Source organism: Xenopus laevis, chromosome 2S (assembly GCF_017654675.1).
Source record: "Xenopus laevis strain J_2021 chromosome 2S, Xenopus_laevis_v10.1, whole genome shotgun sequence".
In the NCBI taxonomy this organism is placed as follows: domain Eukaryota; kingdom Metazoa; phylum Chordata; class Amphibia; order Anura; family Pipidae; genus Xenopus; species Xenopus laevis.
The window spans coordinates 165010991-165026671 of NC_054374.1; the positions used below are offsets into that span (position 1 = coordinate 165010991).

A 15681-nucleotide genomic window follows, 5' to 3' on the forward strand; every position below is an offset into this window, starting at 1 on the left:
AAACTGCCTCCAACATCAAATTTGGATCCTACACATATGGAACCTGATAATGATTGTGTGGCACCACCATCTGGTCATTGTTAGAATTACAGACAAGCTCCCAGTACAGAAAAGTTTATATCAAAAATGATATAAGTCCCAAGGCCTCTTCAAGTAAAAAATATTAATTTATTGTTATTCACATTAAAACAGTATCTAGTATATACTACCCCACATATCCCACCTTACGCGTTTCGCACCCTCCAGCGCTTAGTCATAGGTGTATCCTCCCAGTACAAGCATGGGATCCGTTATCTGGAAACACATTATCCAGAAAGCTCCAAATTAGGGTAAGGGCAAGGCCATCTCCAATAGACTCCATGGGATCCGTTATACGGAAACACATTATCCAGAAAGCTCAAAGTTAGGGTAAGGCTATGTCCAATAGATTCCATTCTATCCAAATAATGCAATTTTTTTAGCTTGTACTTGATCCCAACTAAGATATAATTAACCTTATTGGAGGCAAAACCAACCCATTGGGATTAAATAATGTTTCAAGGATTTTTGGTATACTCAATATGAAGATCCAAATTATAGAAAAATCCCTTATCTGTAAAACCCCAGAGCATTCTGGATAAGAGGTCCCATACCTATACTCCAAACCAATCAGCAACCAATGAAATATTTGCTTTTTCTTCAGCCATATGTAACTGTTCTGTAAATGTAACCATATGTTTGTTATAGTTCTACAGTATTGTATTTATTAGATCTCTTTGTACAGATCATGGGCATGTTTAATATTCTCCTACACTTATTCCTCAAAGCTATAATTCTATTGGTTTGTTATACAGTATAAATTAGCAAGAGCTGATGGTAATTGTTCTAGGCTGGCCCCTCTGTGGCTGGGGAAGTCACTGTGGCACTAAGTACCCCTCCCAGCACCCCACGAGCCTTGGGGTGCTGAGTTTTGCAAGAATATGGGTGAGAATGGGTGTCTGTCTCTGATTTAGAGGTTCACTTTCAAAGGTCGCTCAGAGCTAAAAAGTACAAAAATTTAGTTTTTTGGGTTCATTTTTCCTAATACGGTAAAAAAAAATTTAAAAAAACTGGGTGATATTTTTTACCCCTGCATGGCAGCTTCCTGTCCCAAGAATTATAAATTAATTGATTGAATTAAGAAGCATCTCTCTATGAATTTTTGGGGTCTGCAAGAACGAGACTAGTTCTATTTACCTAGAGATCATATAACTGAAATCTCCAGGCCAGGGTTGGACTGGCCCTGCGGGAATCCGGGTAAAAACCCGATGGGCCCCGCACCTTTGGTTGGGGATAACAGGTGCCTTTAAAGAGTCGGCCACCCCTCCCAGAGCTGCTTTAGGAGGTGAAAAATTAACCTTTACACTTCAATATTAGAAAAATGGTCACACATAGAAAATAGAAAGGTGGGAGATTTAGTTCAACAACAGCAGAAATGACAGTAAAAAAAGGAAATATAAAGGGGAGGCTCACGTTTAAGGTACTTTTTAGTATGTTATAGAATGTCCAATTCCTAGCAACTCTGCAGTTGGTCTTCATTATTTATATTTTATAGTTTTTGAGTTAATTTACTTTTTCTTCTGACTCTTTCCAGCTTTCAAACAAATGGGGGGGGTCACTGACCCCATCTAAAAAGCAAATGCTCTGTAAGGCTACAAATGTATTGTTAATGTTACTTTTTATTCCTCATCTTTCTATTCAGGCCTCTCCTATTCATATTCTTGTCTCTTATTCAAATCAATGCATGGTTGCTAGGGGAATTTGGACTCTAGCAACCAGACGGCTGACATTGCAAACTGGAGAGCTGCTGAATAAAAATAACTCAAAAACCTTAAATAATAGAAAATGAAAATCAATTGCAAATTGTCTCAGAATATCTGTCTCTACATCATACTGACAGTTAATTTAAAAGTGAACACCCCCTTTAAGGTTCAGCCCCCCCCCATCTATTTAAATCATTCAAAGAACTGCTGAACCCCTTTACAATTTGGGGATAACATACAATTTCCCGAAAATCTATATTATTTGCAAGTTTTTTCTCTCCACAGAAAGAGCGACAACTTTTTTTCTACAATCACAAATGTCCTGTACAAAGGTTCGGGGATTATTTGATGGGCTAATAACTACACAGTATCTTCAGTTAAAAACTACACATCCCATGAGGCATCGCGCGCTCATTTCCCCTTATCGCGCTCTAGGTATATAGTCGCATCCGCCGGAAGTGGCCGCCCTTTCCTTCCAGCGGCGCTTAGCAAGATGGCGGTGCAGATCTCCAAGAAGCGGAAGGTAGGTTTGAGAACGGCGTTGTTTTACAGTGTGCGATGGGTACTCGTAGGTAAATATAGAAAGAACTGGAGGCAGCGGCACCCGGTGGCTGCAGGAACGTAAAGAAAGGACACATGGCGCTGCTCTCTGTGCAGATGGATGGAGATGAAGTCCGGCCTGGGAGTCCTGAGCTGACATGTCTGCGCGCTGTCAGGCCTCAGAAACACCGGATAAGTGTGGGAAAGCTGGGATATTGCTATTGGCAACTTTCTTTTTCTTGTCACTGAGGGCAGATAATCTTAATTGTCTTTGTTATGAGCTAAGGGGGCCCAGTCTGAAGGCCAGTTAGGGGGAGATTTGGGGTGAGTGTTTATTTGTGCCCTGGGTACCCCTGGAACTATAGCAGGGTGACACCCCAATGTTTCTATATATCTGTAACCTTGTTATGAGCTAAGGGGGCCCAGTCTGAAGGCCAGTTAGGGGGAGATTTGGGGTGAGTGTTTATTTGTACCCTGGGTACCCCTGGAACTATAGCAGGGTGACACCCCAATGTTTCTATATATCTGTAACCTTGTTATGAGCTAAGGGGGCCCAGTCTGAAGGTTAGTTAGGGGGAGATTTGGGGTGAGTGCTTATTTGTACCCTGGGTACCCCTGGAACTATAGCAGGGTGACACCCCAATGTTTCTATATATCTGTAACCTTGTTATGAGCTAAGGGGGCCCAGTCTGAAGGCCAGTTAGGGGGAGATTTGGGGTGAGTGCTTATTTGTACCCTGGGTACCCCTGGAACTATAGCAGGGTGACACCCCAATGTTTCTATACAGTGGTGTGAAAAACTATTTGCCCCCTTCCTGATTTCTTATTCTTTTGCATGTTTGTCACACTTAATTGTTTCTGCTCATCAAAAACCGTTAACTATTAGTCAAAGATAACATAATTGAACACAAAATGCAGTTTTTAAATGAAGGTTTACGTTATTAAGGGAGAAAAAAAACTCCAAATCTACATGGGCCTGTGTGAAAAAGTGATTGCCCCCCTTGTTAAAAAATAACGTAACTGTGGTTTATCACACCTGAGTTAAATTTCAAAGGTTATAAAGCCATTTCTAAAGCTTTGGGACTCCAGCGAACCACAGTGAGAGCCATTATCCACAAATGGCAAAAACATGGAACAGTGGTGAACCTTCCCAGGAGTGGCCGGCCGACCAAAATGACCCCAAGAGCGCAAAGACAACTCATCCGAGAGGCCACAAAAGACCCCAGGACAACATCTAAAGAACTGCAGGCCTCACTTGCCTCAATTAAGGTCAGTGTTCACGACTCCACCATAAGAAAGAGACTGGGCAAAAACGGCCTGCATGGCACATTTCCAAGGCGCAAACCACTTTTAAGCAAAAAGAACATTAAGGCTCGTCTCAATTTTGCTAAAAAACATCTCAATGATTGCCAAGACTTTTGGGAAAATACCTTGTGGACCGACGAGACAAAAGTTGAACTTTTTGGAAGGTGCGCGTCCCGTTACATCTGGCGTAAAAGTAACAGCATTTCAGAAAAGAACATCATACCAACAGTAAAATATGGTGGTGGTAGTGTGATGGTCTGGGGTTGTTTTGCTGCTTCAGGACCTGGAAGACTTGCTGTGATAGATGGAACCATGAATTCTACTGTCTACCAAAAAATCCTGAAGGAGAATGTCCGGCCATCTGTTCGTCAACTCAAGCTGAAGCGATCTTGGGTGCTGCAGCAGGACAATGACCCAAAACACACCAGCAAATCCACCTCTGAATGGCTGAAGAAAAACAAAATGAAGACTTTGGAGTGGCCTAGTCAAAGTCCTGACCTGAATCCTATTGAGATGTTGTGGCATGACCTTAAAAAGGCGGTTCATGCTAGAAAACCCTCAAATAAAGCTGAATTACAACAATTCTGCAAAGATGAGTGGGCCAAAATTCCTCCAGAGCTCTGTAAAAGACTCGTTGCAAGTTATCGCAAACGCTTGATTGCAGTTATTGCTGCTAAGGGTGGCCCAACCAGTTATTAGGTTCAGGGGGCAATTACTTTTTCACACAGGTTTGGATTTCATTTCTCCCTAAATAATAAAAACCCTCATTTAAAAACTGCATTTTGTGTTTACTTGTGTTATCTTTGACTAATAGTTAAATGTGTTTGATGATCAGAAACATTTTGTGTGACAAACATGCAAAAGAATAAGAAATCAGGAAGGGGGCAAATAGTTTTTCACACCACTGTATATCTGTAACCTTATGAGCTAAGGGGGCCCAGTCTGAAGGTCAGTTAGGGGGAGATTTGGGGTGAATGCTTATTTGTACCCTGGGTACCCCTTTAACTATAGCAGGGTGACTGTTACCCCAATGTTTCTATATATCTGTAACCTTGTTATGAGCTAAGGAGGCCTAGTCTGAAGGCCAGTTAGGGGGAGATTTGGGGTGAATGCTTATTTGTACCCTGGGTACCCCTTTAACTATAGCAGGGTGACTGTTACCCCAATGTTTCTATATATCTGTAACCTTGTTATGAGCTAAGGGGGCCCAGTCTGAAGGCCAGTTAGGCGGAGATTTGGGGTGAGTGCTTATTTGTACCCTGGGTACCCCTGGAACTATAGCAGGGTGACACCCCAATGTTTCTATATATCTGTAACCTTGTTATGAGCTAAGGGGGCCCAGTCTGAAGGTCAGTTATGGGGAGATTTGGGGTGAGTGATTATTTGTACCCTGGGTACCCCTTTAACTATAGCAGGGTGACTGTTACCCCAATGTTTCTATATATCTGTAACCTTGTTATGAGCTAAGGGGGCCCAGTCTGAAGGCCAGTTAGGCGGAGATTTGGGGTGAGTGCTTATTTGTACCCTGGGTACCCCTGGAACTATAGCAGGGTGACACCCCAATGTTTCTATATATCTGTAACCTTGTTATGAGCTAAGGGGGCCCAGTCTGAAGGCCAGTTAGGGGGAGATTTGGGGTGAGTGCTTATTTGTGTCCTGGGTACCCCTGGAATCACTGAGACTGCATGTGTTATTGTTAAGTCAAATCTGTAAGGCATTAAATAGTAAATTATGGCTCTTTGTAGTTTGTCGCTGACGGCATCTTCAAGGCTGAACTCAATGAGTTTCTCACTCGGGAGTTGGCTGAAGATGGCTACTCCGGTGTAGAGGTCAGAGTTACCCCAACCAGGACTGAAATTATCATTCTTGCTACCAGGTAACTATTTGTATCTTCATTTCAGTCCTTTTCACATTTTCTCATTTATTTTGGGGATCTGTTGATATAGTGACAAATATATATAGTAAATAAAGATTAGAGCAGTTAATTGTCCCAATGAAGAGAAGCAGTAGAAGTGTGAATTTCGGCTTGATCACTGCTGCGTAGGGTTCATCAACAGGTCATGCTGCTGTTTACATTAATTTATAACATATATATTTAACAAACCTGGATTATAGAATAAAAATAAGATCAGGGGTCCTTACTCAGAATTTACAATTTAAAGGGTTCACTGCTTCCTAAAGAAACAAAACCATTACTCCTGGAACCAGTCTTAAAGGAATTGTTAAATATAAAAATAAAAACTGGGTAAATAAATAGGCTGTGCAAAATAAAAAATGTTTCTAATTTAGTTTGTTAGGCAAAAATGTAATGTATAAAGGCTGGAGTGAGTGGATGTGTAACATAATAGCCAGAACACTACTTCCTGCTTTTCAGCTCTCTTGGTTTACACTGACTGGTTACCAGACAGTAACCAATCAGAGACTTGAGGGGGGGCACATGGGACATATCTGTTGCTTTTGAATCTTGAGCTGAATGCTGAGGATCAATTGCAAACTCACTGAACAGTTATGTCCCATGTGGCTCCCCATCAAGTCACTGACTCGGTTATAGAGCTGAAAAGCAGGAAGTCGTGTTCTGGCTATTATGTTAGACAGCCAGTCACTCCAGTCTTTATATATTCAATTTTTGGCTAACTATATTAGATACTTTTTTTATTTTGCATAGCCTATTTACACAGTTTTTATTTTCACATTGAACTGTTACTTTAAACTGTATGGGCAAAATAAGTGAATACCCTTAACCTTCCAGAAAACACACAGTTCTCCCAATATTGTTGGTATAAAATTAAGAATATAAAGGAAAACAAGTAGGCGTGTCCGTGATAGCTACTGATGATATATTCACCTACACTTCGCTTTTTCTAACTCGCACCTTTTCAAACATGCAGAACCCAAAATGTTCTGGGTGAGAAGGGTCGGCGTATCCGTGAGCTGACTGCCGTTGTTCAGAAGAGGTTTGGTTTCCCTGAAGGAAGTGTTGAGGTGAGTGGTTTTCTCTTATTGCTTCAAAATATCAGTCCATATCATTCTAAAAAGTGAATTTAAAGCTGTACTAGCACTTTAATATGATTGGCTTCAGCCTGACTCTCAGAAAACAGGCGCGGTTCAAATAGAATGGATTCAGATAGAGGTTTCTTCAGTGATGATTTGATGACGAGTCTGACTTCCTCCTTTCATGCCCCATTCAGCTAAAGGAGCTGCGTTCTGCATGTTGCTTTTGCTGTTGGGTCCTCATAAGAAAGTTGTATGAAGACTCTTGAGGCATTTGTCTGAGAAGAAAGTCGCCTTTTTGTATGGTTCCATCACCTGTGAATTAGCTTCAAATTTTGGTCTTAGGAAGTATGTGGCTCCTATTGTGGCTATGGAGCTTTCTTTTAATACTTATCAGGTCTTCTGTTCTTGTATCTTTTAAAGGCCTCCATATTTATGTTTGATTGTGGTCAGTCTGTTTCTGTTAAATTGCAGCGTTCTTTATCCACCTTTCCTCATTATTTACACTGGTGAACGCAGAGCTTTGGACAGTGCTTGAGACATTGGAGGCAGTGGGTTTTACCCAGCGAACTGCACATACAGCCATTTGCTAATGAATTACTGATTAGTTCACGGTTTCAAGAAGTTTGAGTCTGTGGCTACTTCTGTCGGCTCCTTGTGACCTGTGGCAAGTCATTTTAACATTGTACTGTCCTATTTAAATTGTAAGCTCTGTAGGAAAAGGACTTGCTGCTTTTACTCATGGTACAACATTACATTTGATTATCAGCACTCTCTAAAGGGGAACTATCACGAAAACGGAACACTTAATTTAAACTTCCTCATAATGAAGTAAGAAACTTTCTATATACAATCAATTAAAAATTCTGCATTGTTTCTGAAATCAAGTTTATCTTCACTATTCCTCTCTCAGCATCTGTTTCTCTTCATTCTCTCTTCATGCAGCAGTTCGGTGTCAGATATTCATTGACAGTTAGATCCAATATATCTTATAGGGGGCTCCTTTTGCCTCGAAGATATATTAGAGCTCACTCAAATAACTGATTCCAGTACAAACAAAATAACTGCCTTTTGCACAAATCCTGCATGTAGAGAGACATGATGTCTGGTGAGTTTAATAGTGACCTCTAATACATCTTCTAGGCAAGCCCCCCTATAAAATATATTGGATCATTCATTTGACACCCAACTGCTGCATGAAGAGAGAATGAAGAGAAATAGAAGCAGAGAGAGGGATAGTGAAGATAAACTTGATTATTTCAGAAACAATGCAGAATATTTAATTGATTGTATTCAGAAAATTTCTTATTTTAGTATGCTGAAGTTTATATAAAATTTTCAATTTTACGATAGTTTCCCTTAAGGTTAAACCTTCTGATTTATACTTATGCCAAGCATCCAATTCCGCACCTTTTTAAAAAGCCTTTAATACAAATGTAAGCTTGTTAACGGCACTACAATTATCTACCATTTCTTCAGCTCATGATTCAAGTTCACCGTCTACCCTGCAGAGAGTACATTTTGCTTGACCCCCTTTCAATGATTTAGCAATTACATTTTCTGTCAAATCTTTATTTGCGTTGTCATGGAGATTGACATGTTTAACTTACTGTGATATTTTTCTCTTTGTAGCTTTATGCTGAGAAAGTTGCCACAAGGGGTCTGTGTGCCATTGCCCAAGCTGAATCTCTACGTTACAAACTCCTTGGGGGTCTGGCTGTGAGGAGGTGAGTTTTATTTGAGAAAGGCGATTTGTTAAAGTGAATTGGGTTCTGGTGATTTTGATACCATATTTAAAGGGATTCTGTCATGATTTTTATGGTGTAGTTTTTATTTCTAAATGACACTGTTTACACTGCAAATAATTCACTGTACAATATAAAATGTCATTCCTGAACCAGCAAGTGTATTTAGTTGTAATATTGGTGTGTAGGTGCATCTCAGGTCATTTTGCCTGGTCATGTGATTTCAGAAAGAGCCTGCACTTTAGGATGGAACTGCTTTCTGGCAGGCTGTTGTTTCTCCTACTCAATGTAACTGAATGTGTCTCAGTGGGACCTGGATTTTACTATTGATCTACCAGGGAGCTGCTATCTTGTTACCTTCCCATTGTTTTGTTGTTCGGCTGCTGGGGGAAAGGGAGGGGCTGACAATACTCCAACTGCAGTACAGCAGTAAAGAGAGACTGAAGTTTATCTGAGCACAAGTCACATGACTGGGGCAGCTGTGAAACTGACAATATGTCCTAAAAAAAACACTTGCTAAAGCAGTGATAGGTTTATGGCTTGATTTTACTCTTGATGAATTCTCATTTTTGACTCTAATGTGGTGTTTGGTTTCTAAGGGAAATGGTTGGACAGATTGAAATCACACAAACAATAGCTCTTTGCTACTCTGGTTATTTTTGCCTTTTTACATCAGCCCTTCAGTGATGAGACGATGACGAGTCAGAAAGGAACAGCAATGTAGTGTGTCCTGCTGAGTGTCACGTTCTGTGCCGCTGTGTTTGGTTGCACTGCATCAGCTTTGTCCTTCTTACTGATCGATATAGAGGCATTTGTCTGAGAAGGGCTAGCTGCACTTAATTGTGGCCCAAACTTTTTATTTACGTTTCATGTTGCCTTGTCACAAGGTATCATTTCAAAACAGAGCCAGGATGCTAGATCGCTTTATAAGTCAGAACTGTAAAACGGTTTGATTCGTTGTAGCATAAGATACATAAAACTTCTTGCACACCTGAGTGTGAGCCCAAGCATGTTACAGGTATGGGATCCCTTATCCTGAAACCAGTCCGAATTACGGAACTCCCAAAGACTCCATTATAATAAATGAATCCAAATTTTTGAAAAACTATTTCCTTTTTCTGGGGGCAGCTGGGAAACTGACAATATGTCAAAATTATATATAAAAAATAAAATCTGAAACAGATTTCAGTGCAGAATTCTGCTGGAGCAGCACTATTAACTGGTGCATTTAGGGCATGTTTACGAACATTGGAGATCAATATCTGGAGAGATTTCTGGGGATGTTGCCCATAGCAACCAATCAGATCTTTCCTTTTGTTTTCTAACTTATAGGTGGCTGTTTAAATGTAATTGCTGATTGGTTGCCAAGGACAACACCTCCAGAAATCTCTCCAGATTAGTAAACCCGCCCTAAGCTTGTTTCTCTCTCTCTCTCCCCCCTCACCCAGAGCTTGCTATGGTGTCCTCCGTTTCATCATGGAGAGCGGAGCCAAGGGTTGTGAGGTCGTCGTGTCTGGAAAACTACGAGGCCAGAGAGCCAAGTCCATGAAGTTTGTCGACGGCCTGATGATCCACAGTGGAGATCCAGTCAATTACTATGTGGATACTGCTGTACGCCATGTGCTCCTCAGGCAGGGTGAGTGGGTGTAACTTGTGTGCTCCTAGCGGGGTCCTTTCTCTCGGCCACTTCTAATTCCAAGTGTTTTGCCTTAAAGGACATGTAAAGCCTACATTTTCTTACCATGTATAAAGGCTGGGCATATCTTCCCTACCCGAACCACATTATTTGTACTGCACATACCCCCTCCATTTGCCAGCGCCATCAGTTTCCTAAAACAAATCGCAGCTTTTACCCGGTGGCCATTTTACCTCTGACATCAACATCAGTAACATTGAGACATGTATGATGTAACGGTCATGCACTACACAATGCAGGTTTACACAGGCACAACATACTTTGATAAAAAGTTCTGCTGGTGTTGAGCACATGGTTAAGCTGAGCTCAGGAGGGGTGGTTAGGAGAAAAAATAGGATCAGACAGCTACAGTTTCTATGGGAACCAGTAATGCAGTCTCTTCATTGGCTGTTAGACTGGAGGGTGTGTTTAGCAAGCTGAGTTGAGAAGAACTGTGCATGCTCATAAAACAGCCAAAGGAAATTCTTGAGGGAGGGGGTTAAAGGAGGAGAAGGAATTCTAAGTGATAAAGTGAATGATGCAGCCTTACTGTTAACCTTTTAACAACCAGAGTGGAAGGTATCTAAAGATTTCATAGAGACTGATTACATTTTTGTGGAGGGGGTTTAGATGTCCTTTAAAAAAAACACTTGATAAAGCGGTAATATATTTATGCCATTATTTTTTTTTTTTCTTGATGAATTCTCATTTTTGACTCTTAATTTGGTGTTTGGTTTCTAAGGCAAATGGTTGGACAGATTGAAATCACACAAACAATAGCTCTTTCCTACTCTGGTTATTTTTGCCTTTTTACATCAGCCCTTCAGTGATGAGACGATGACGAGTCAGAAAGGAACAGCAATGTAGTGTGTCCTGCTCAGTGTCACGTTCTGTGCCGCTGTGTTTGGTTGCACTGCATCAGCTTTGTCCTTCTTACTGATTGATATAGAGGCATTTGTCTGAGAAGGGCTAGCTGCACTTAATTGTGGCCCAAACTTTTTATTTACGGTTCATGTTGCCTTGTCACAAGGTATCATTTCAAAACAGAGCCAGGATGCTAGATCGCTTTATAAGTCAGAACTGTAAAACGGTTTGATTCGTTGTAGCATAAGATACATAAAACTTCTTGCACACCTGTGTGTAAGCCCAAGCATGTTACAGGTATGGGATCCCTTATCTTGAAACCAGTTATTCAGAAAGTTCCGAATTACGGAACTCCCAAAGACTCCATTATAATAAATCCAAATTTTCAAAAACTATTTACTTTTTCTGTGTAATAATAATAAAACAGTAACTTGTACTTGATCCCAACTAAGATATAATTAATCCTTATTGGAGGCAAAACCAGCCTATTGGCTTTATTTAATGTTTATATTATTTTCTAGTAGACTTAAGGTATAAATTACGAGAGTCCCGAGCATTCTGGATAACCGGTCACATACCTGTATATGGTAGTCCTGCACTGGTCCATTTTTTTGAAACCCATACCTGATATTTCCAACTCACAATTTGACGTTGCATTTGCCCAAAAGTGACATATTTAAAAACCTGGAAGAACCACAATGGAGGGATGAAGCCCACTCCTTTGTTAGGTACCTGACCAGGATACCCGCGACCAAGGAATCTGGGACCTTTTGCACGAAACTCGACCGCTTTGCGGGTATTCCGTGGGTACCCAAAATATATATCTTCACAAGGGCAGCACCCTGCTAATATCGTGTTCCCTGGGTGCACGGTAAATAATTCAAATACTTCAAAAAGACCAGCAACACCAGGATATTTATGTATCAAATCAAAGTGTATTCATTTTGTGCATGAATAGCCGACGTGACGTTTCGGTCCACGCAGGGACATTCCTCCATGAGGAAGGTCCCTGTGTGGACCGAAATATATTTATTTTGCATCTGGGGCACTCCATGTTGGAAAATTCAGTCAGATAATCTCCATGTATAATAAAAGTGCTTTGCCTTAGATGGGACAAACTTGTCTCCTGTTACCAGACATATAACACACTGGCTGTGGCAGGAGTGTTTTTTTTTTTTTGTGCACGTCACACCCCTTTCCCCACAGTTGCCATTTTAGTGAATGTAAAGGGGGTGTAGTGCTGCCTGCAACTTGGTACATGGCAAAAATCAGAAGCAATGGTCTCAAGACTTCATGCTCCTTTGGGTGACACATTAGTTACGGACTCTTTGAGAATTGTCACTTCTGTTGCACATAAAGGGTTTATGGTAAGGTACATGGGTTTCACGTGTGGCTTATTCATGGAGTTAAGGAGTGTGTTTATGATCATCAGAGATAAATATCAACAGTGAGGTTTTCTATAGTAACCAATCCGCAATTACATGTGAACAGTTACCTGATATTTATCTAGAATGTTATTAAACGCGCCGCTTTGTCACCACCGTTAATTTAAGGCACAGTGTTAAACTTGTTATTGTCTATTAAATCTTGTTTATTTAGTTTAAAATGGATTTTTATCGTGTGCTGCAGGTGTTCTGGGAATCAAGGTAAAGATTATGCTTCCCTGGGATCCAAGTGGAAAGATCGGACCCAAGAAGCCCCTGCCTGACCACGTCAGCATTGTTGAGCCCAAGGATGAGATTGTGCCGACAACCCCCATTTCTGAGCAGAAGGGAGCAAAGCCTGATCAGCCACAGCCACCCGTCATGCCACAGCCTGTTGCCACAGCATAATGGGTACACGTATTCACCTGACTTGTCTATTTACCTGTCTCACATAAATGCCATTTGATTATGCTCTGAGCATTTATACTACAGACTAAGGAATAAGTGCTAGGCAAGAACCAAATCCACTTTTTGGCATTAGAATACTGAACTAAATCCTAATTTGCATTTGCAATTTAGGGGTGGAAAAGCTGAGAAACGGTTTTCTCCTGCCGTGTTTTGTGACAGTCACGTGATTTCCCTTCCCATCCGTAATTTACATATGCATGGGATTCATATTCGGTATTGGATTTGGTGCATCCTAATAAGTGCAAAGCCTATAGGTATTTCCATAGCAGGACTTGGTTTAGAGCTTGTCCCCTTCTGTGATGATACGATGACGAGTCTGAGTGGGTAAATCGTTTTCCAGTGGTCTCTGTCTGTATCACGTTCTGTGCTGTAGCTGAGCCCCACTGAGTCAAGATTGCCCTTGGCTTGATGTGCTTGAGGCATTTGTCTGAGAAGGTGAAAGCGTCTGACTTTTCATTGAGGAGTTAGGGTAGAGGCATCTGAAGCAGTTGCTAAATTTCCCATCTCTTAGCAACCACTCATCCAACTGACAAATCTACTGTCTGGCACATAAGGACAATGAAAATCTCCCCCCACCCCCCCCCCCCCTTCATGTGTACTTTTACATCTAAACAGACCATTCCATAGAGTTCTGCCACCTTTTGGCACAGATTCTGCTAAAATCCCATAATCTCAGGCTTTTTGGCCACCATGGAAGCAGTAATATTGTTTCTGGGGCAGGTAATATTCAAAAATGCAAGAATGCAGTGCGGTTTTTAGTGCTCAGACGTATGCGATTATATAGTGCTGACAAAAGAGAAAGTAAAGGCAAGCTATACAGGTGTGGAATATATTATTTGCAATGCATGGCACCTGGAATGTGTCTGTAATCTGGGTCTGCATAACTAATACTAAGGCTGCTAAACCCATTTTTAAAAGAACAGTTCAGTGCAAAAAAAAAAAAAATACTAGGTAAATAGTGCAAAATAACAAATGTTTCTAATATAGCTAGTTAGCCGAAAAAGTAATGTATAAAGGCTGGAATGACTGGATGTATAATATAACACCGCTTCTAGCTCTGAGTTAGCTCTGAGTTAGCTCTGAGTTAGCTCTGAGTTAGCTCTGAGTTAGCTCTGAGTTAGCTCTGAGTTAGCTCTGAGTTAGCTCTGAGTTAGCTCTGAGTTAGCTCTGAGTTAGCTCTGAGTTAGCTCTGAGTTAGCTCTGAGTTAGCTCGCAACTATAACGGGGGGCCACATGGTACATAACTGTTCAGTGAGTTTGCAATTGATCCTCTGCATTCAGCTCAGATTCGAAAACAACAGTTATGACCCATGTGCTTTCCCCCTCTCAAGTCACTGATTGGTTAATGCTTGGTAACCAATCCGTGGAAACCAAGAGAGCTGCAAAGCAGGAAGTAGTGTTCTGGCTATTATGTTACACATCCAGTCACTCCAGCCTTTATATATTACATTTTTGCCTAACTATATTAGATACATTTTTTATTTTGCACAGCCTATCTATTTACCCAGTTTTAATTTTTATACTGAACTGTATCTTTAAACATTAAATAAAACAAAAATAATTGTTTTGCCAATAGTTTAGTTACCATTAAAGGAACAGTAACATCAAAAAATAAAAGTGTTTTAAAGTAATGAAAATATAATGCAGTGTTGCCCTGCACTGGTAAAACTGCTGTTTGCTTAAGAAACACTACTATTCTTTATATAAATAAGCTGCTGTGTAGCAATGGGGGCAGCCATTCAAAGGAGAAAAGTCTCAGGTTACACTGCAGATAGCAAATAAGCTCTGTCTGTTTAATGGTGTTATCGGTTATCCATTAGTTAACCTGTGCCATATAGCCGTTTTTCAATTTCCGCCATTGCTACACAGCAGCTTGTTTATATGAACTATAGTAGTACTTATCTGTTATCTGTGTATCCTGTGCTTGAATGGCTGCCCCCATGGCTACACAGCAGCTTGTTTATATAAACTATAGTAGTACTTATCTGTTACCTACTGTGTATCCTGTGCTTGAATGGCTGCCCCCATGGCTACACAGCAGCTTGTTTATATAAACTATAGTAGTACTTATCTGTTACCTACTGTGTATCCTGTGCTTGAATGGCTGCCCCCATGGCTACACAGCAGCTTGTTTATATAAACTATAGTAGTACTTATCTGTTATCTACAGTGTATCCTGTGCTTGAATGGCTGCCCCCATGGCTACACAGCAGCTTGTTTATATAAACTATAGTAGTGTTTCTGAAGCAAACACATCAGTTTTACCAGTGCAGTGCAACACTACATGATGTTTTCATTACTTTAAAACACTTTCATTTTTGATGTTACTGTTCCTTTAAGTACAAGGTTCTGTGTTATGAGGAAAAAAAAATTTGCTTAAAATTGGCTTTAGGAAGAAGATGGCCTTCCTAAAATTTTTGGATAAGAGTGTTTATATAAATTTTTAATTTCAGGTGACTGATGTACCATGTGCACTTTGTAAAATTAAAATTTTTTTTTTTTTTTTTTAATAGGCTGGTGAAGACCTGAATTCAGATATTTTGGATACAGTATCAGAAAATCTAAAATAAAAAAAAAATCCAAAACAGTGTTGTGCATTTGTCTGCATGCGTTTGTCCTATAGCTTTAGTGTTAGTCACGTGTGTACAGTGCAGGTAAACTTGTCTATTGGGCTTTGAAATGTGACCTTTTATTATAAGCTCTGGGCACTGTCAGTGACTGACCCCTAATTACACACAATTAGATGTGGATCTGAGTCTTGTGCTCAATTCATCGACTTTACCTGTCTCACACACAAATGCCATTTGATTATCTTGGAGCATTTATACTACAGACTAGGGAATAAGTGCAAAGCCTATAGGTATTTCCATAGCAGGACTTGGTTTAGAG

The 15681-nt window shown here is 40.5% G+C and overlaps 1 protein-coding gene and 4 non-coding genes across 5 annotated transcripts; all 5 read left to right on the plus strand.

The window, feature by feature from the left end:
* The first annotated feature begins 2248 nt into the window (after nt 1-2248).
* Nucleotides 2249-15375, plus strand: rps3.S (ribosomal protein S3 S homeolog). Its single transcript, NM_001091846.2, is given in 7 exon segments — nt 2249-2304; nt 5371-5501; nt 6514-6607; nt 8249-8343; nt 9810-9997; nt 12530-12735; nt 15306-15375. Coding segments are annotated over 6 exon segments (741 nt in total). The 5' UTR covers nt 2249-2274; the 3' UTR covers nt 12733-12735; nt 15306-15375.
* On the plus strand, nt 6760-6903 carry LOC121400840. Its single transcript, XR_005965964.1, has one exon. It is a non-coding gene; the product is annotated as a small nucleolar RNA SNORD15 (small nucleolar RNA).
* Nucleotides 9040-9186, plus strand: LOC121400839. Its single transcript, XR_005965963.1, has one exon. It is a non-coding gene; the product is annotated as a small nucleolar RNA SNORD15 (small nucleolar RNA).
* On the plus strand, nt 10858-11004 carry LOC121400838. The gene has a single exon (XR_005965962.1). It is a non-coding gene; the product is annotated as a small nucleolar RNA SNORD15 (small nucleolar RNA).
* On the plus strand, nt 13084-13228 carry LOC121400835. Its single transcript, XR_005965960.1, has one exon. It is a non-coding gene; the product is annotated as a small nucleolar RNA SNORD15 (small nucleolar RNA).
* Nucleotides 15376-15681: the final 306 nt, after the last annotated feature.